This window comes from Ochlerotatus camptorhynchus, unplaced genomic scaffold (genome assembly GCF_037179485.1).
Source record: "Ochlerotatus camptorhynchus isolate MF236.1 unplaced genomic scaffold, CSIRO-AGI_Acam_v1.1 ptg000185l, whole genome shotgun sequence".
In the NCBI taxonomy this organism is placed as follows: Eukaryota; Metazoa; Arthropoda; class Insecta; order Diptera; family Culicidae; genus Ochlerotatus; species Ochlerotatus camptorhynchus.
Window position 1 is genome coordinate 2,645,211 of NW_027040675.1, and position 14,505 is coordinate 2,659,715.

Below are 14,505 nucleotides of genomic sequence, written 5' to 3' on the forward strand. Positions count from 1 at the left end.
TGAATAATTGATTTATTGATTTATTGATTAATTAATTAATGGAGTAATTGATTTATTTTATTTGTATATAAGTATATAGTATATTTTGATTTATTGAGACATATTGAATTATTTATTTACAGATTTATCGATTTATTAATCTATTGATTTTTTGATTTTTTGATTTTTTGATTGATTTGATGATTTATGTATTTTTTTGATATACTGATTTATTGATTTACCAATTCATTTATTAACTGATTTATGGATACATGGATTTATTGATGCATTGATTTATTTATGTACTGCCGATACTCGCATAATTGTCCCATCTTTGCTTGATTTCCTATTCATATGGGACAGTTATGCTTTTATGCGCAGTGTATTGATTTATTGATTTAAAGATTTATTGATGTACTGATTTATAACTTTCTTGATTTTTTTTTATTTGTTGATTTATTGAAGTACTGATTAACTGATTTCTTGATTAACTGATGAATTGATTTATTGATTTATTGATTTATTGATTTATTGATTTTTAATTGAATAATTACTGGTTTATTGATTTATTGATTTATTGTCTTATTTATTTGTTGATTAATGTATTTATTGATTCATTGATTTATTGATTTATTGATCTATTGATTTATTGATTTATTGATTTGTTGAATTATTGATTTGTTGAATTATTGATTTCTTGATTTATTGATTAAGTGATTCACTGATTTTTTTAAATTATTAATTTATTGATCAATTTATTAATTTATTGATTAATTGATTTAAAGATTTATTGTTTTATTGAATTATTGACTTATTTAATTTATTTATCGATTTATGGATTTATTGATTTACTTAATTTTTTGATGTGTTGATTTATTGATCTATTTATTTATTGATTTATTGATTGATTGATTAATTGATTTATTGGTTGGTTGATTAATTGATTAATTGATTAATTGATTATTTGATTTATTGATTTATTGATTTATTGATTTATTGATTAATTGATTTAATGATTTATTGATTTATTGATTTATTGATTTATTGATTTATTGATTTATTGATTTATTGATTTATTGATTTATTGATTTATTGATTTATTGATTTATTGATTTATTGATTTATTGATTTATTGATTTATTGGTGTATTAATTTATTGATTTTTTGATTTATTAATTTGTTGATTTATTGATTTATTGATTTATTGATTTATTGATGTATTAATTTATTGATTTTTTGATTTATTAATTTATTGATTTTTTGATTTATTAATTTATTGATTTACGGATTTCTTGATTTACTGATTTATTGATTTATTAATTTATTGATTTGTTGATTTATATATTTATTGATTTATTGAAGCATTGATTTATTGTTTAATGAGTTTATGGATTTATTGATTATCCGGCTTATAAATTCATTGATATATTGATTAGATTAATTGATGTATGATTTTTTTGATTAATTGATACATTCATTCCTTGATTTATGATTTTTTTGATTTGATTATTTATTATTTTATGGATTTATTTATGTTATGATTTATTGTTTCGATTAATTGATTAATTGATTATTTGATGGAATAATTTATTAATTCATTGATTTAGTTAATTTTTGATTTGTTGATTTATAGATGTTTTGATGTATTGATTTATTAATTTACTTATTTATTTATTTATTGATTTGTTTTTTAAATTAATTTATTTATTAATTTATAGATTTATGGATTTTATTTATTTATTGATTTACTGATTTATTAATTTATTGATTAATTGATTAATTGATTTATTAATTTATGGATTCATTGATTGATTTATTTGTTTATTTATTTATTTGTTGATTTATTGGTTTATTGGTTTATTGATTTATTGACTCATTGATTTATTGATTCGTTGATTTATTGATGTATTGATTTATTAATTTATTGCTTTATTAATTTATTGATACATTGATTTATTGATTGAAAGGTTTATTGACTTAATGATTTATTGATTAATTGATTAACTGATTTATTGATTTATTAGTTTATTGATTTATTGTATTGATTAATTGGTGTATTAATTTTTTGATTAATTGATATATCCATTCCTTGATTTATTAATATATTGATTTGAGGATTTATTATTTTATTGATTTTTTTTATTTATTGATTTATTGTTTTGATTAATTGATTTATTGATTATTTGATGTATTCGTTTATAAATTTATTGATTAAGTAATTTTTTTGATTTTCTGATTCATTGATGTATTGATTTATTTATTTATAGATTTATGGATTTTCTTATTTATTGATTTATTTATTTATTAATGTATTGCTTAATTGTTTGATTGATTTATTAATTTATGGATTCATTGATTTATTGTTTTATTAATTAATTAATTTATTTATTTATTTATTTATTTACTTACTTATTTATTTATTGATTTATTTATTTATTGATTTATTTATCTATTGATTAATTGATTAATTGATTTATTGGTTTTTTTTTTATTTATTGATTAATTTATTAATTGATTTAGTGATTTATCGATTGATAGTTATATTGATTTATTGTTTTATTGATTTATTGATTAATTAATTAATTAATTTATTGATTCATTGATTTATTGATTTATAGATTTATTGGCTTAGTGATTTATTGATTTATTGATTTACTGATTTGTTTATTTATTGCTTTTTGATTAATTGAATAATTGATTAATTGAATAATTGATTTATTGATTTATTGATATATTGATCTATTTATTTATTGACTTTGCGGAATTTATTAAATTTCTTGGATTTCAGAACTTCTTCAAACGCACTTCTCCGAAGTTCTCAAATCTTTTAGTAAGTTCTCGGCACCACTTTCTGGCTCTTCTTTAAACTTCTCGAAACATTTCCAAAGTTCTCGGAACTTTTCCAAAGTCCTCGGAACTTTTCCAAAATTCTCGGAACTTTTCCAAAGTTTTCGGAACTTCCCCAAAGTTCACAGAACATCCAAAGTTCTCGGAACTTTTTCAAAGTTCTCGAAACATTTCCAAAGTTCGCGGAACTTGCCCAAAGTTCTCAGAACTTTTCCAAAGTTCTCAGAACTTTTCCAAAGTTCTCGGAACTGTTCCAAAGTTCTCGGAACTTTTCCAAAGTTTTCGGAACTTTTCCAAAGTTCTCGGAACTTTTCCAAAGTTCTCGGAACTATTCCAAAGTTCTCGGAACTTTTCCAAAGTTCTCGGAACTTTTTCAAGTTTTCGGAACTTTTCCAAAGTTCTCGGAAATTTTCTAAAGTTTTCGGAACTTTTACAAAATTCTCGGAATTTATCCAAAGTTCTAGGAACTTTTCCAAAGTTCTAGGAACTTTTCCAAAGTTCTAGGAACTTTTCCAAAGTTCTAGGAACTTTTCCAAAGTTCTAGGAACTTTTCCAAAGTTCTAGGAACTTTTCCAAAGTTCTAGGAACTTTTCCAAAGTTCTAGGAACTTTTGCAAAGTTCTAGGAACTTTTGCAAAGTTCTAGGAACTTTTGCAAAGTTCTAGGAACTTTTGCAAAGTTCTAGGAACTTTTGCAAAGTTCTAGGAACTTTTGCAAAGTTCTAGGAACTTTTGCAAAGTTCTAGGAACTTTTGCAAAGTTCTAGGAACCTTTCCAAAGTTCTAGGAACTTTTCCAAAGTTCTAGGAACTTTTCCAAAGTTCTAGGAACTTTTCCAAAGTTCTAGGAACTTTTCCAAAGTTCTAGGAACTTTTCCAAAGTTCTAGGAACTTTTCCAAAGTTCTAGGAACTTTTCCAAAGTTCTAGGAACTTTTCCAAAGTTCTAGGAACTTTTCAAAAGTTCTAGGAACTTTTCAAAAGTTCTAGGAACTTTTCCAAAGTTCTAGGAACTTTTCCAAAGTTCTAGGAACTTTTCCAAAGTTCTAGGAACTTTTCCAAAGTTCTAGGAACTTTTCCAAAGTTCTAGGAACTTTTCCAAAGTTCTAGGAACTTTTCCAAAGTTCTAGGAACTTTTCCAAAGTTCTAGGAACTTTTCCAAAGTTCTAGGAACTTTTCCAAAGTTCTAGGAACTTTTCCAAAGTTCTAGGAACTTTTCCAAAGTTCTAGGAACTTTTCCAAAGTTCTAGGAACTTTTCCAAAGTTCTAGGAACTTTTCCAAAGTTCTAGGAACTTTTCCAAAGTTCTAGGAACTTTTCCAAAGTTCTAGGAACTTTTCCAAAGTTCTAGGAACTTTTCCAAAGTTCTAGGAACTTTTCCAAAGTTCTAGGAACTTTTCCAAAGTTCTAGGAACTTTTCCAAAGTTCTAGGAACTTTTCCAAAGTTCTAGGAACTTTTCCAAAGTTCTAGGAACTTTTCCAAAGTTCTAGGAACTTTTCCAAAGTTCTAGGAACTTTTCCAAAGTTCTAGGAACTTTTCCAAAGTTCTAGGAACTTTTCCAAAGTTCTAGGAACTTTTCCAAAGTTCCTAGAACTTTGGAAAAGTTCCTAGAACTTTTCCAAAGTTCTAGGAACTTTTCCAAAGTTCTAGGAACTTTTCCAAAGTTCTAGGAACTTTTCCAAAGTTCTAGGAACTTTTCCAAAGTTCTAGGAACTTTTCCAAAGTTTTAGGAACTTTTCCAAAGTTTTAGGAACTTTTCCAAAGTTCTAGGAACTTTTCCAAAGTTCTAGGAACTTTTCCAAAGTTCTAGGAACTTTTCCAAAGTTCTAGGAACTTTTCCAAAGTTCTAGGAACTTTTCCAAAGTTCTAGGAACTTTTCCAAAGTTCTAGGAACTTTTCCAAAGTTCTAGGAACTTTTCCAAAGTTCTAGGAACTTTTCCAAAGCTCTAGGAACTTTTCCAAAGCTCTAGGAACTTTTCCAAAGTTCTAGGAACTTTTCCAAAGTTCTAGGAACTTTTCCAAAGTTCTAGGAACTTTTCCAAAGTTCTAGGAACTTTTCCAAAGTTCTAGGAACTTTTCCAAAGTTCTAGGAACTTTTCCAAAGTTCTAGGAACTTTTCCAAAGTTCTAGGAACTTTTCCAAAGTTCTAGGAACTTTTCCAAAGTTCTAGGAACTTTTCCAAAGTTCTAGGAACTTTTCCAAAGTTCTAGGAACTTTTCCAAAGTTCTAGGAACTTTTCCAAAGTTCTAGGAACTTTTCCAAAGTTCTAGGAACTTTTCCAAAGTTCTAGGAACTTTTCCAAAGTTCTCGGAACTATTCCAAGTTATCGGAACTTTTCCAAAGTTCTCGGAAAATCTTTTAAGAAGTTCCGAGAACATTGGAGTTGGATAACAATCTAGTTAATAAAGATTTTAAACAAGATTTAAACAAAAATATAAAAATTTGTGCATGCGGGATATGTGAAAAGGGAAACGAAATGGATGGTGTCACGCTACCACAATTATCGAAAACAGTCAAGATTTTTACGTTTAAGTAAATAGCTATGCTATATAAGCTATGTTAGTCAATACTCCAATATTCCAAATCTAGAGAAAAAGTACTTTTAATGTTGGATAATTGGATAATTAAAAAATTAAAATTACAAATTACCCTTAATATCTAAGAAAATAGTCAAAACATTCTTCCTAAGTAAAGATGGATTTCACAAAAACAACATGTACTAAGATCCAATCAATTCTTAAAATCAGTTTTAACATAATCTTTCAAAGAAACTTAAGGGGAAAGAGGACTTCATTAATTTAAACTCAAAAGCAGCTTTTCCGTTGTGATCTAAAATTCTGTCAATGAAAATATGTTTACTGTTTTCCGGTGGCCAAGTAGAATGCAATGAACACATCTTCATGAATGTTATTTTGGATTTGAACGAAAAAACTGCTTTTGAATTTTTAATTTTTTTTTTCTTTGTTAAAGAGACTTTCAGTCCTAGACTGGTTTATTATCATTTTTTTAAATTAATTACGTCCCCTATCATCTTAAAGACCGTTCAGATATTAAAATATGTTTTACTGATCTATGACTTAAAACTCGGTATCTCATATATTTAAAAAGTTTTGAAAGTTATGGGACTTCTCCGAGATATCTGATTAAGATCAATACAAAATCAAAAAATTGGAAAAAGAGCAACTCGATTAAACCATAGAGGTAACTCTAAGACCACTGGGTCCCGAAGAAAATCATTATTATTTTTGGCTCACTCAGTACCAGAACAACGGTCCCAAGCAGTCCCAAGCTATTTCACTCACCCCTGCATGTTCTGCATGAATCCACACACCCCTGATGTTATCTGTCAAACTTTCATAGCGAATCAAAACAAACATAGTGTAGTAATAGAATTTCAACTAGAATAGGGTACGTTAATCGTTTGCTTGGGACCAATAGGCTACTAAAGTGGTGAGCCAATTTAAAATCGTTAGTTTCGTATTGATTGTTGATTAAACTAGTTGTTTAAAAATTCCCTGATTGGCGGCGAAATTCCCTAAAAAAAAGCATGCTGCGGTTGTCAAATGCAATGCTAATATTTCAAAACAAACAATACAATACATAGGTTCATGTAAATTCTACAGACAATCTTCGGTCAATTTATCTGTTTATACTCATTCGTAGAGTAAGAATTTTGAGGCAACCAATAACTTTGCTCGAATTGTGGATTTTGCATATGAGAAATTACAAAATAATGCTGCTGCTATTTCTGACAGTTCCATTCAAATATCGGTCGATCAATTACAGCGAGATTGTACAATGTGAACCGTCTTTTTGGCAAACTAAGTCCCATTTGGATAGACCATGCTGGTCTAAATGAATCCCCACCCATATCCACCCAATGGCCATTATGTATTCAAACAGCGGCCATGTTTTAACATCATTCTCGAATGTTAATTACTCAATGACCTCACCAATGAATAACCAGCCAGTAGTAGACTGTTACAGCTGGGATTTATTCTCCCAAATCACATAAACCTATATAGGTACTCTCCAACCTCCAAATACGTCACGTCTATAGTCGGTCGTTGGAACCGGCAAAAGCTTACCTATAGCAAAACACATCAAAACAACCCCTTTTCTCACCTCCCCTCCCCTCCTCGCACCAGCGTGAACCGTAATCCCACTTGATACCTCAGCCTCTTTAGTTTGTTCGACGACGTCTCGCGTCCTACGAAAACTTCTCAGCCGGTCGTTCCGGATACCTACATGCAAGTCACGTTCGTCCCCATCAGAGAAGAAACAAGAACAACAGCAGGGGCGGACGGACGGACGGACGGACGGGTAGGCGGCGTTAAGAACAAACTAATTGAGTTACGCTGTTTAGCACGCCCGAAAAACTTTCCGTTCCAATGTTCTGAATGAGGCTTCATCTTCACCGTTTTTTTCTTTTTCCTTTTCTTTTACAGGCTGTGGAAAGACGTGGTGAAATGATAGTGCGAATCCTGGAGCCCCGCTGCATGGGCAGCCGGCAGGCCGTCGAGGCAGGTCAAAAGTTTCTCAACAAAGCCGACGCACGTCACACGGTTCAGGTGAGAGAATCGATTTTAACCTCACATTTGACCGATTCCGATTAGTCCAAAGTGAGGTTTGATCAATCAAGGGATGTTTGTTGACACCAATTGCACTTACCTTACAGCTGGTGGAGATTGTCAAGCGGCCCGGTCAGACCCTGGGGCTGTACATCCGCGAGGGAAACGGAGCGGACCGATCGGACGGAGTGTTCATCTCCCGGATAGCACTGGAATCGGCCGTCTACAACAGCGGCTGCCTGAGGGTAAGTACCTACATACAAATGCAGAAGTTAGTTTAGTACGGTCATTTTCTCATTACTGGCTGAAATAATGACAGCTGGGAACACGGGCAAACCCTTGCCAGAAGTAAGAAATCGGAGCCATTTTTTTATGGCCAAAAGTTTGCTGCTTTAATAACCGGAGCCAATTTTGGTCTCTGGTGCGAGAAAAGTCAAACGTTGGCTAGTGCACGGAATGGCTGCCGGGTGGAATATTTAGGCCACACGCACACTTTATTGCTCTTTGATAATTGTTATTACTTTCTCACGTTTGTTAGCCGCGAACCTCCTCCCACTGCCGGAGAATAGCTGGCAGTAAAACTTTCCTCCAGAAGACCCAGAAGAGCTTTAAACAAGTTCCGTCGTTCGCCTTTTTCATTCGTCTTTTCACATCCATAATGATGCAATTGCTCGAAACGAGAATGGAGGGAAGAGTTGTTTATTGCACTTCCTCTTCCTCGAGGAGAACTTCTTGCAGCTGCTCCTTGGGTTCCGCATCAGTAGTGTAGGGATAAAGTTTGCTACTTCACACGGTTCTATTCCGTTTCTGAACCTTGGCAACCAGGAAAAGATGCTCCGTCTCCGTCGCCATGTTGTTGAACCGTCGGCTACAGGCGGCTTCTGCAGCAGCCTCCGTTGCAAGTCTCCGATGCTCATCGAAGGAAATAATTCAATTAAAAGTTGCTTCGAGGGCACAACACTACCGCCCCGGGGGGTGCTCAAGCGGAATTGTGCGCCTACGACGATTGATGGCTGTGGAGGATGGGCCCTACGTGCGATTCAACCAGCCCGAGAAGCGTCTCTTCAGCCTCCACCTGTTTGCCTATATAGCTCTGAAGGGCTTTGCTTTTGTGCGAACTTACGGGTCTTGCTAAAGAAGGCTACGAGTTACGAGCTTATCAATCGTTCCAGGGATTATTATAGGAAGAAATCAGCACAAATTCTTCATTGTTTCACATGACAATCTCACTATCCGGTATTGTGAGTTCGATTAAAATAACGCGATTATAGATCTACAGTTCTCTAACCTTTCATTGGTAGCGACTGACTTTTTTCCATTTCCATAAACTCGCGACCAATCTAAATTGTAGGCAGATAATGTGAGTTCGTCAATAGTGAAATAGATCTCTTTGATACACATATTGAGATTCTATCCAAACATTTCCATGGTCACTCGAGGCTCCACGGGAACCTGTTCCGGAATGGTCGTTCTGAGGAAAAGTCATCAAATGGCCTTCAAATTAATCTTCTGGAGTGATTCCATGTTGGATTTCCAGTGTTCACTCGGCTGTCGACAAAAGCAGGCCACTCTCGATGTGTGCCACGCGATCGTCTGTTTTCTCGGCAGCAACCATTGTGTGGTCCTCCTCATTGTTCTTCATCAGCAGTTCTTTCGGTCGATGCGTCGTCGACTTTGGAAAGCAACCGTTTAGTGATGAGTGTGTGAGTGCTGACCACGTTTTGCGTCCATTGCTTCAATGGAAGCGCTTTGCCCCACGATGACGGAACTACCATACAATGAAACCACTGGAAGCGGCTCCAGTTCTGATGGAGGAAGCTTTTTGGATAGCGGAAGATAAAGGGTTTTTTGTGTTGTACCTTTTGACTATAGTTTTAAGATGTATTGTATAGTGACCAAGAATCCTCGGCTCTGTAAAGTTAATTCGGTTGAGTCTTATCAAATAAATTTATGAAAAAAAAAATGTCGGATTTCCGGGAACAAGATAAGACCCAGTGAGCCATTGTTGAAAGTGGCTCAAAATTAAGCAAGTTTCTGAATCCAACTTGGTTCGAAATAGCCATGGTTGCAATCATTTCAAGTTTGTAGGTACCAGGGAACCCTGCAGAACTTGTAGAGTTTAAAACGTTTAAAAGACCCCCCCCCCCCTCTTTTGACTCCCCTAACTGCAAAACCTTTTTTTTTAAGAAAAGTTGTCTTTTAACTTGTTTTTAGAAGTTACTAAATTGTCGTTTCCTGTTTTGAAATAAACTTTAAAATTTCATAATTTGAAATCTGAAAAGGTACCCGGGCACTAAAGAGACTAGGATATACAAAGAGACGTAATCTGATCAATATGAAAACAAATCATCTAGCAACCACGCGCGCGAAACTTTCATTGCTCAAAACTTTGTTTGTCTTTCGATTTGATCCCGTTTGTGTTGTTTTTTTTTCGGTGATTAGATTTAGAGTTGGTATTCAATTTAAATAAAAAAAATATCTTCTATCTTCTATATTTCAATGCGCTTGATTTAAGCGAAGACTACAAATCAAGAAGACTGGCAACTCTGCCAAAAATCAGGAGACAGTAACGGCAACGCCTCTTCTGTGCAAAAGTGGAACCTGTGTATGATGATGTGTGTTAATTCACGAGTGCATTCACACACATAGGTAGAAAAAATAGCTGTCAATTATTGGTTTTGTTATGATTGTCGTAAAAAGTGGAATGTTTCTTTCTTTGCTCTATGCTGACAACGAGTAAAATGCCAGTTGAAATTGAACAGATGCGTAAGTAAATTTGTTTTGAAAATTAAAACTATGATAATGATGCCATTCACAATGATGGTCTACAATTCTACCTTCCTACCTTCCTCGATCACTTATTTGTTATCTCAGAATTATCTTCCACTTTTCCTAAGCCCTCTAGTGATACATTTATGGGCATTCGTATGGTGCATTAGTAAAATGCATACCCGTTCCGCATGGCTTTGGCACCTGGCCACAGTGGAGGAAGTTAAGTCACCGACAAACCGACATGAAATACCATACAAAGTACCAACACATTTCTGATCAAATCTGACTGACTGACATCTGCCGCCGTGTTCGCGAAAAATGTGTATCCTAGCCACAAACACGCATACAAAATGTATGAGTTGTTTCGTGTCTAATCTGTTCCGGACAAAATATTTTTATCTAGATAACAAATTTCTATAGTTTTGACAGATGGGATCGCTGCACATTTGAATCCACCGTTATGGATTCTCGATCAAGAGTTAAGTTTAAGTTCCACGTCGGTTTGTCGGTGGTTAAGTTGTGACGCTCGGCAACTTGGCACAGTACTCGCTGACCATTTGAATGTCACTGGCCAAGCCGACACTGTTGTTATCATTCTCTGAAAGGGGTCGGTCGATTCTAAGAATTGTTAAAGCGTACAGAGGTGGTTTCATGTTCTGACAACATCTAAAATGGGAATAGATTCTTTATCAGTAGGTACCGTTTAGGATTGTAGTCCTTCAACCTTTCATTTTCTTTTTCTTTAACATTGGATCCTGCTACGCTTTCCTTTGTATCGTGATATATGTACCGGATCTTTCTTCTTTTTGAATCCTTGAATTTTCAGCAGCTTTCGAATGATGGTAGTTCACTCAATGGTGGTGGAAGCTGCCAATTTCTTGTTATTAATTGCTTTCAACAGGCAAAACAAACAATATTTCGGTTCCTGGTTCACAAGTAAAAGTTATTTTCACTAGGTATGGATCCGAGTTTCAATCCTCTACTTGAGTCACCATGACAAGGTTTGGAGTTGGAAAACCACCGGCTTGCTGGGATTAGGATATAAATTGCCGTGAAATTTTGTAGAGCAAAACAAAAACAACAACGGGTACCGTGTTACGATTATTCGTTTCGGTGACATTAGGTCACACACACAGTCACTGTTTATGAGCAGTCTCACTAACACTTGTGATTCAAAGTTTCAGCTTTGATTGACAGAGGCGCTGTTATCAGTAACGTTTGACATTTGTAGGGAAGAAGGGAACAGTTGCCTGTCTTCTTGATTTGTAGTCTTCGGTTTTAGAGATTGTACCTGTAAATTTCTGAAACGCTTGGTGAAGCAGATAGCAATCCGTCTCCGATCACCGCCTGTAACAGCAACATTTTTTTTGGTTTGACAGGTCTCGTGCTCGGTTACAATGACATTGACAGATAAATTGGAATACCAATCGGAAAATGGCGTCTCTTTGTATATTCTAATCACTTTACAGGATACCCTGTCGAACACATAAGGGTTAAGTCTAGGGTTCAGTATAAACATAACTATTTCTATCCAATTCCTTTGTATATAAGATGTTCTAGGTTCTCTAAATCGTCCTGGATCTACTAGATCAACCATGACCGGGACAATATTCCTAGCAGCAAAATGTGTCCAAATAGACACCCAGACTTACATGCATATCAGATGTTCCAGGTTATCCTAGATGTTCTGGATCACAGATCAATCGATCCACAAGGTCAACAATGTTTCTACCAACAAAACATGTATAATAGGGTTGATCATGTTGGGTCAACCGGTGCGTTGCTAAACCCAATTTAGCAACAACCATCAACAACAACAACAGCACACCGGCAGTTGCCAAACAGGTTGGGAAATGGCAACAAACCCTTTCGGTGGACAGCGTTTAACGCACGCACACTAGCGGGTGCATCGCCGTGTAAAGTTGTTTATTATTTTCCTCTGCCTCCTAACCTAAATAATGTGTGAAGTTCTAACACGTTCTCCCACATCGCATCAATACAACCGGACGTGAAAATCTCTATTCGGAGGAACCAAGCAAAACAAAGTGAAACGTCTCGCGGTCAATTTTGCTTTTCGATTGTTTCGAGTGCAATTCGGCTAGGACTACTAAATGAGTTCCTTCAAGCCACGTGGATAAAATTTGATAAATCTAAAAGATGAAGCGTGTGCCTCACGATTCACGAGAATCTATGAGAAATTTATAGAAATTTGCACTGAAAACAGCATCCCAGCCAAACTGAAACTACGAGCCCCAATTAGAACATAAAAGTCAGGCGGCCGGCTCAATGGCGCAAATAAATTCTCGTTGGCAAAGCGGTGGCTCCCCGAAAAATACGATCTTGGAATGTCTCCAAAGTTCTCGGAGCTTATCTCAAGCTCGTGGAACTTCACCGAAGTGTTATGAACTTCACTGAAATTGCTGAAACTTCGTAGAAATTTTTTAAATTTCACTGAAGTTATCGGAGCTTAAGTAGTTCAAACTTCGTTGCAGCTTCGCTAAATTTCTTGAAACTTTATTGAAGATATTTAAGATCTTTGGTAAAGATATTTGGTAAATTTTTGAAATTTTTCTAAAATTCTTGGATCTTCGCAAATCTTTGTTAATATTTTCTGAAGTTTTTGTAACTTTGCTGACGCTCTTGTAGCTTAACTGAATTGTTTGGTGCTAGAATTTCTTCAAGATTGTCGGAATTTCTCCAAAGTTCTCGGAATGTCTCCGAAGTTCTCAGAGATTATCTCAAGTTCTTAGAACGTAGATGAAAAGCTTTCAAATTTTCTAAAATGTTTGAAGCTTCATTTAATTTTTCACTGAGTTTTTTTCGGACCTATGCTGAAGTATTAGGAGCATATCTTGAGGTCTTCACATTTCCCTTTTTTTTGTTTTTGGAGCTTTGCTTAAATATTTGAACTTTGGTGACGATAGACGAATTTAGCCAAACTTTTGCTAACTTCTCTGAAATTTTTGTATCTTATGAAGTTTTGGATCTTTGATGACATTTTTGGAACTTTGTTGACGATTTTGGAATTTCACTGAATTTCTTGTACGTTCGATGAAGTTCTCAAAGCTTAGCATGTGAACTGATCCAAAATTCTCGGAACTTTTCCAAGATTTTCTGAGAATATTCGAGAACTTCAGTGACGTTTCAAAAATTTCAAAGATGCTCCAATAGTATCAGCAAAGTTCACGCACATATCTTCAATAAAGTTTAAATGTTTTTAGCATAGCTAAAAAAAATAGCAAAGGTCCAAGAGAGACTTGAGATAAGCCCCGAAAAATTCAGGAAAATTCCGAGAACTTCAGAAAAATTTCAGAACTTCGGACAAATGCCGAGAGCTTTGCAGTAATCTGAGGAGCAGTTCAAGCTCTTGAGATAAGCTCCGATATCTTCAGTGAGGGTCCAAAGAATTCAGTGAAGTTTCCTAAATTTTCACGAACTTCAACAACCGTGAGGAAAGTTCCAGAGACTTCGATAAAATTTAAAAAAAATTCAGTGACGTTCGAAACATTTCAGCAAGGTTCAAAACACTTCAGCGAAATTCCGAGAATCTCAGAGACATTCTGAGATCACCGGAGAAATTTTGAGAATTTCTCAAGTACTTGAGACCGAGAGCTTAAGCGAAGGTTCAAGAAATTCAGCGAAGTTACAGAAGCTACAACAAAGTTCAAACAATTTAAACAAATTTGTAAAAACTTGATCGAAGTTTCAATTTTTTTAGCGAAGGTCCAAACTATAAAAATATATATATATATATGTATATATTTATATATGGGGGAAATGTCTCTAATGTTGGCCTACGGATCTAAGATTGGACCCATCGCTAAAAATCTGCATTTTATCAATTTTATCTAGATGAATGCGTTATTGGGACGTTACTAATGGATATTTTTGGTTGCTATTGAAAATTTAGTCGTTTACTGAATTTATGTATGGGCCCAAATTAGGGACACTTAAGCCGACATTACCTGCATTTCCCCTATTCAGGCTTTCTCAAATATCTTCATCGCTGCTTCCTTCGCTATCGTTCAAAACACTCTCCTGCTCTAAATCGTCACTATCCTCGTACTCGTGAAAGATTTCTGAGTTATCCACAGAGAAAATTCGTCATCTTCTATTGCATGCAGTGATGTGACTTATATTTCAGATGGGACATCTTTCGATCCAACCAAGCCAACGTAAGTCTCAATAAATCCATCAGACCAATCGCTGCATCGGTGGGGCAAAAGTTCGGCAAACTACTGACAGTTTTTGAAAAGTTTTGCCACTACAAATCATTAAACGCCCTGCAAAGCCCTACGAAGGACATAAATAACCTACATGTTTGTGCCTCAGAGATTGTCAG

The 14,505-nt window shown here is 34.5% G+C and overlaps 1 protein-coding gene across 5 annotated transcripts in view; it reads left to right on the forward strand.

Moving 5' to 3' along the window:
* Window positions 1–14,505, forward strand: part of RhoGAP100F (Rho GTPase activating protein at 100F) — a 314,040-nt gene that overhangs the window by 247,881 nt on the left and 51,654 nt on the right. For all 5 annotated transcript variants that reach the window (XM_065223162.1, XM_065223161.1, XM_065223163.1 and 2 more), the window contains 2 exons: window positions 7,269–7,391; window positions 7,499–7,636. In XM_065223162.1, coding sequence (XP_065079234.1) covers window positions 7,269–7,391; window positions 7,499–7,636 — 261 coding nt within the window. The remainder of the gene's footprint in view (window positions 1–7,268; window positions 7,392–7,498; window positions 7,637–14,505) is intronic.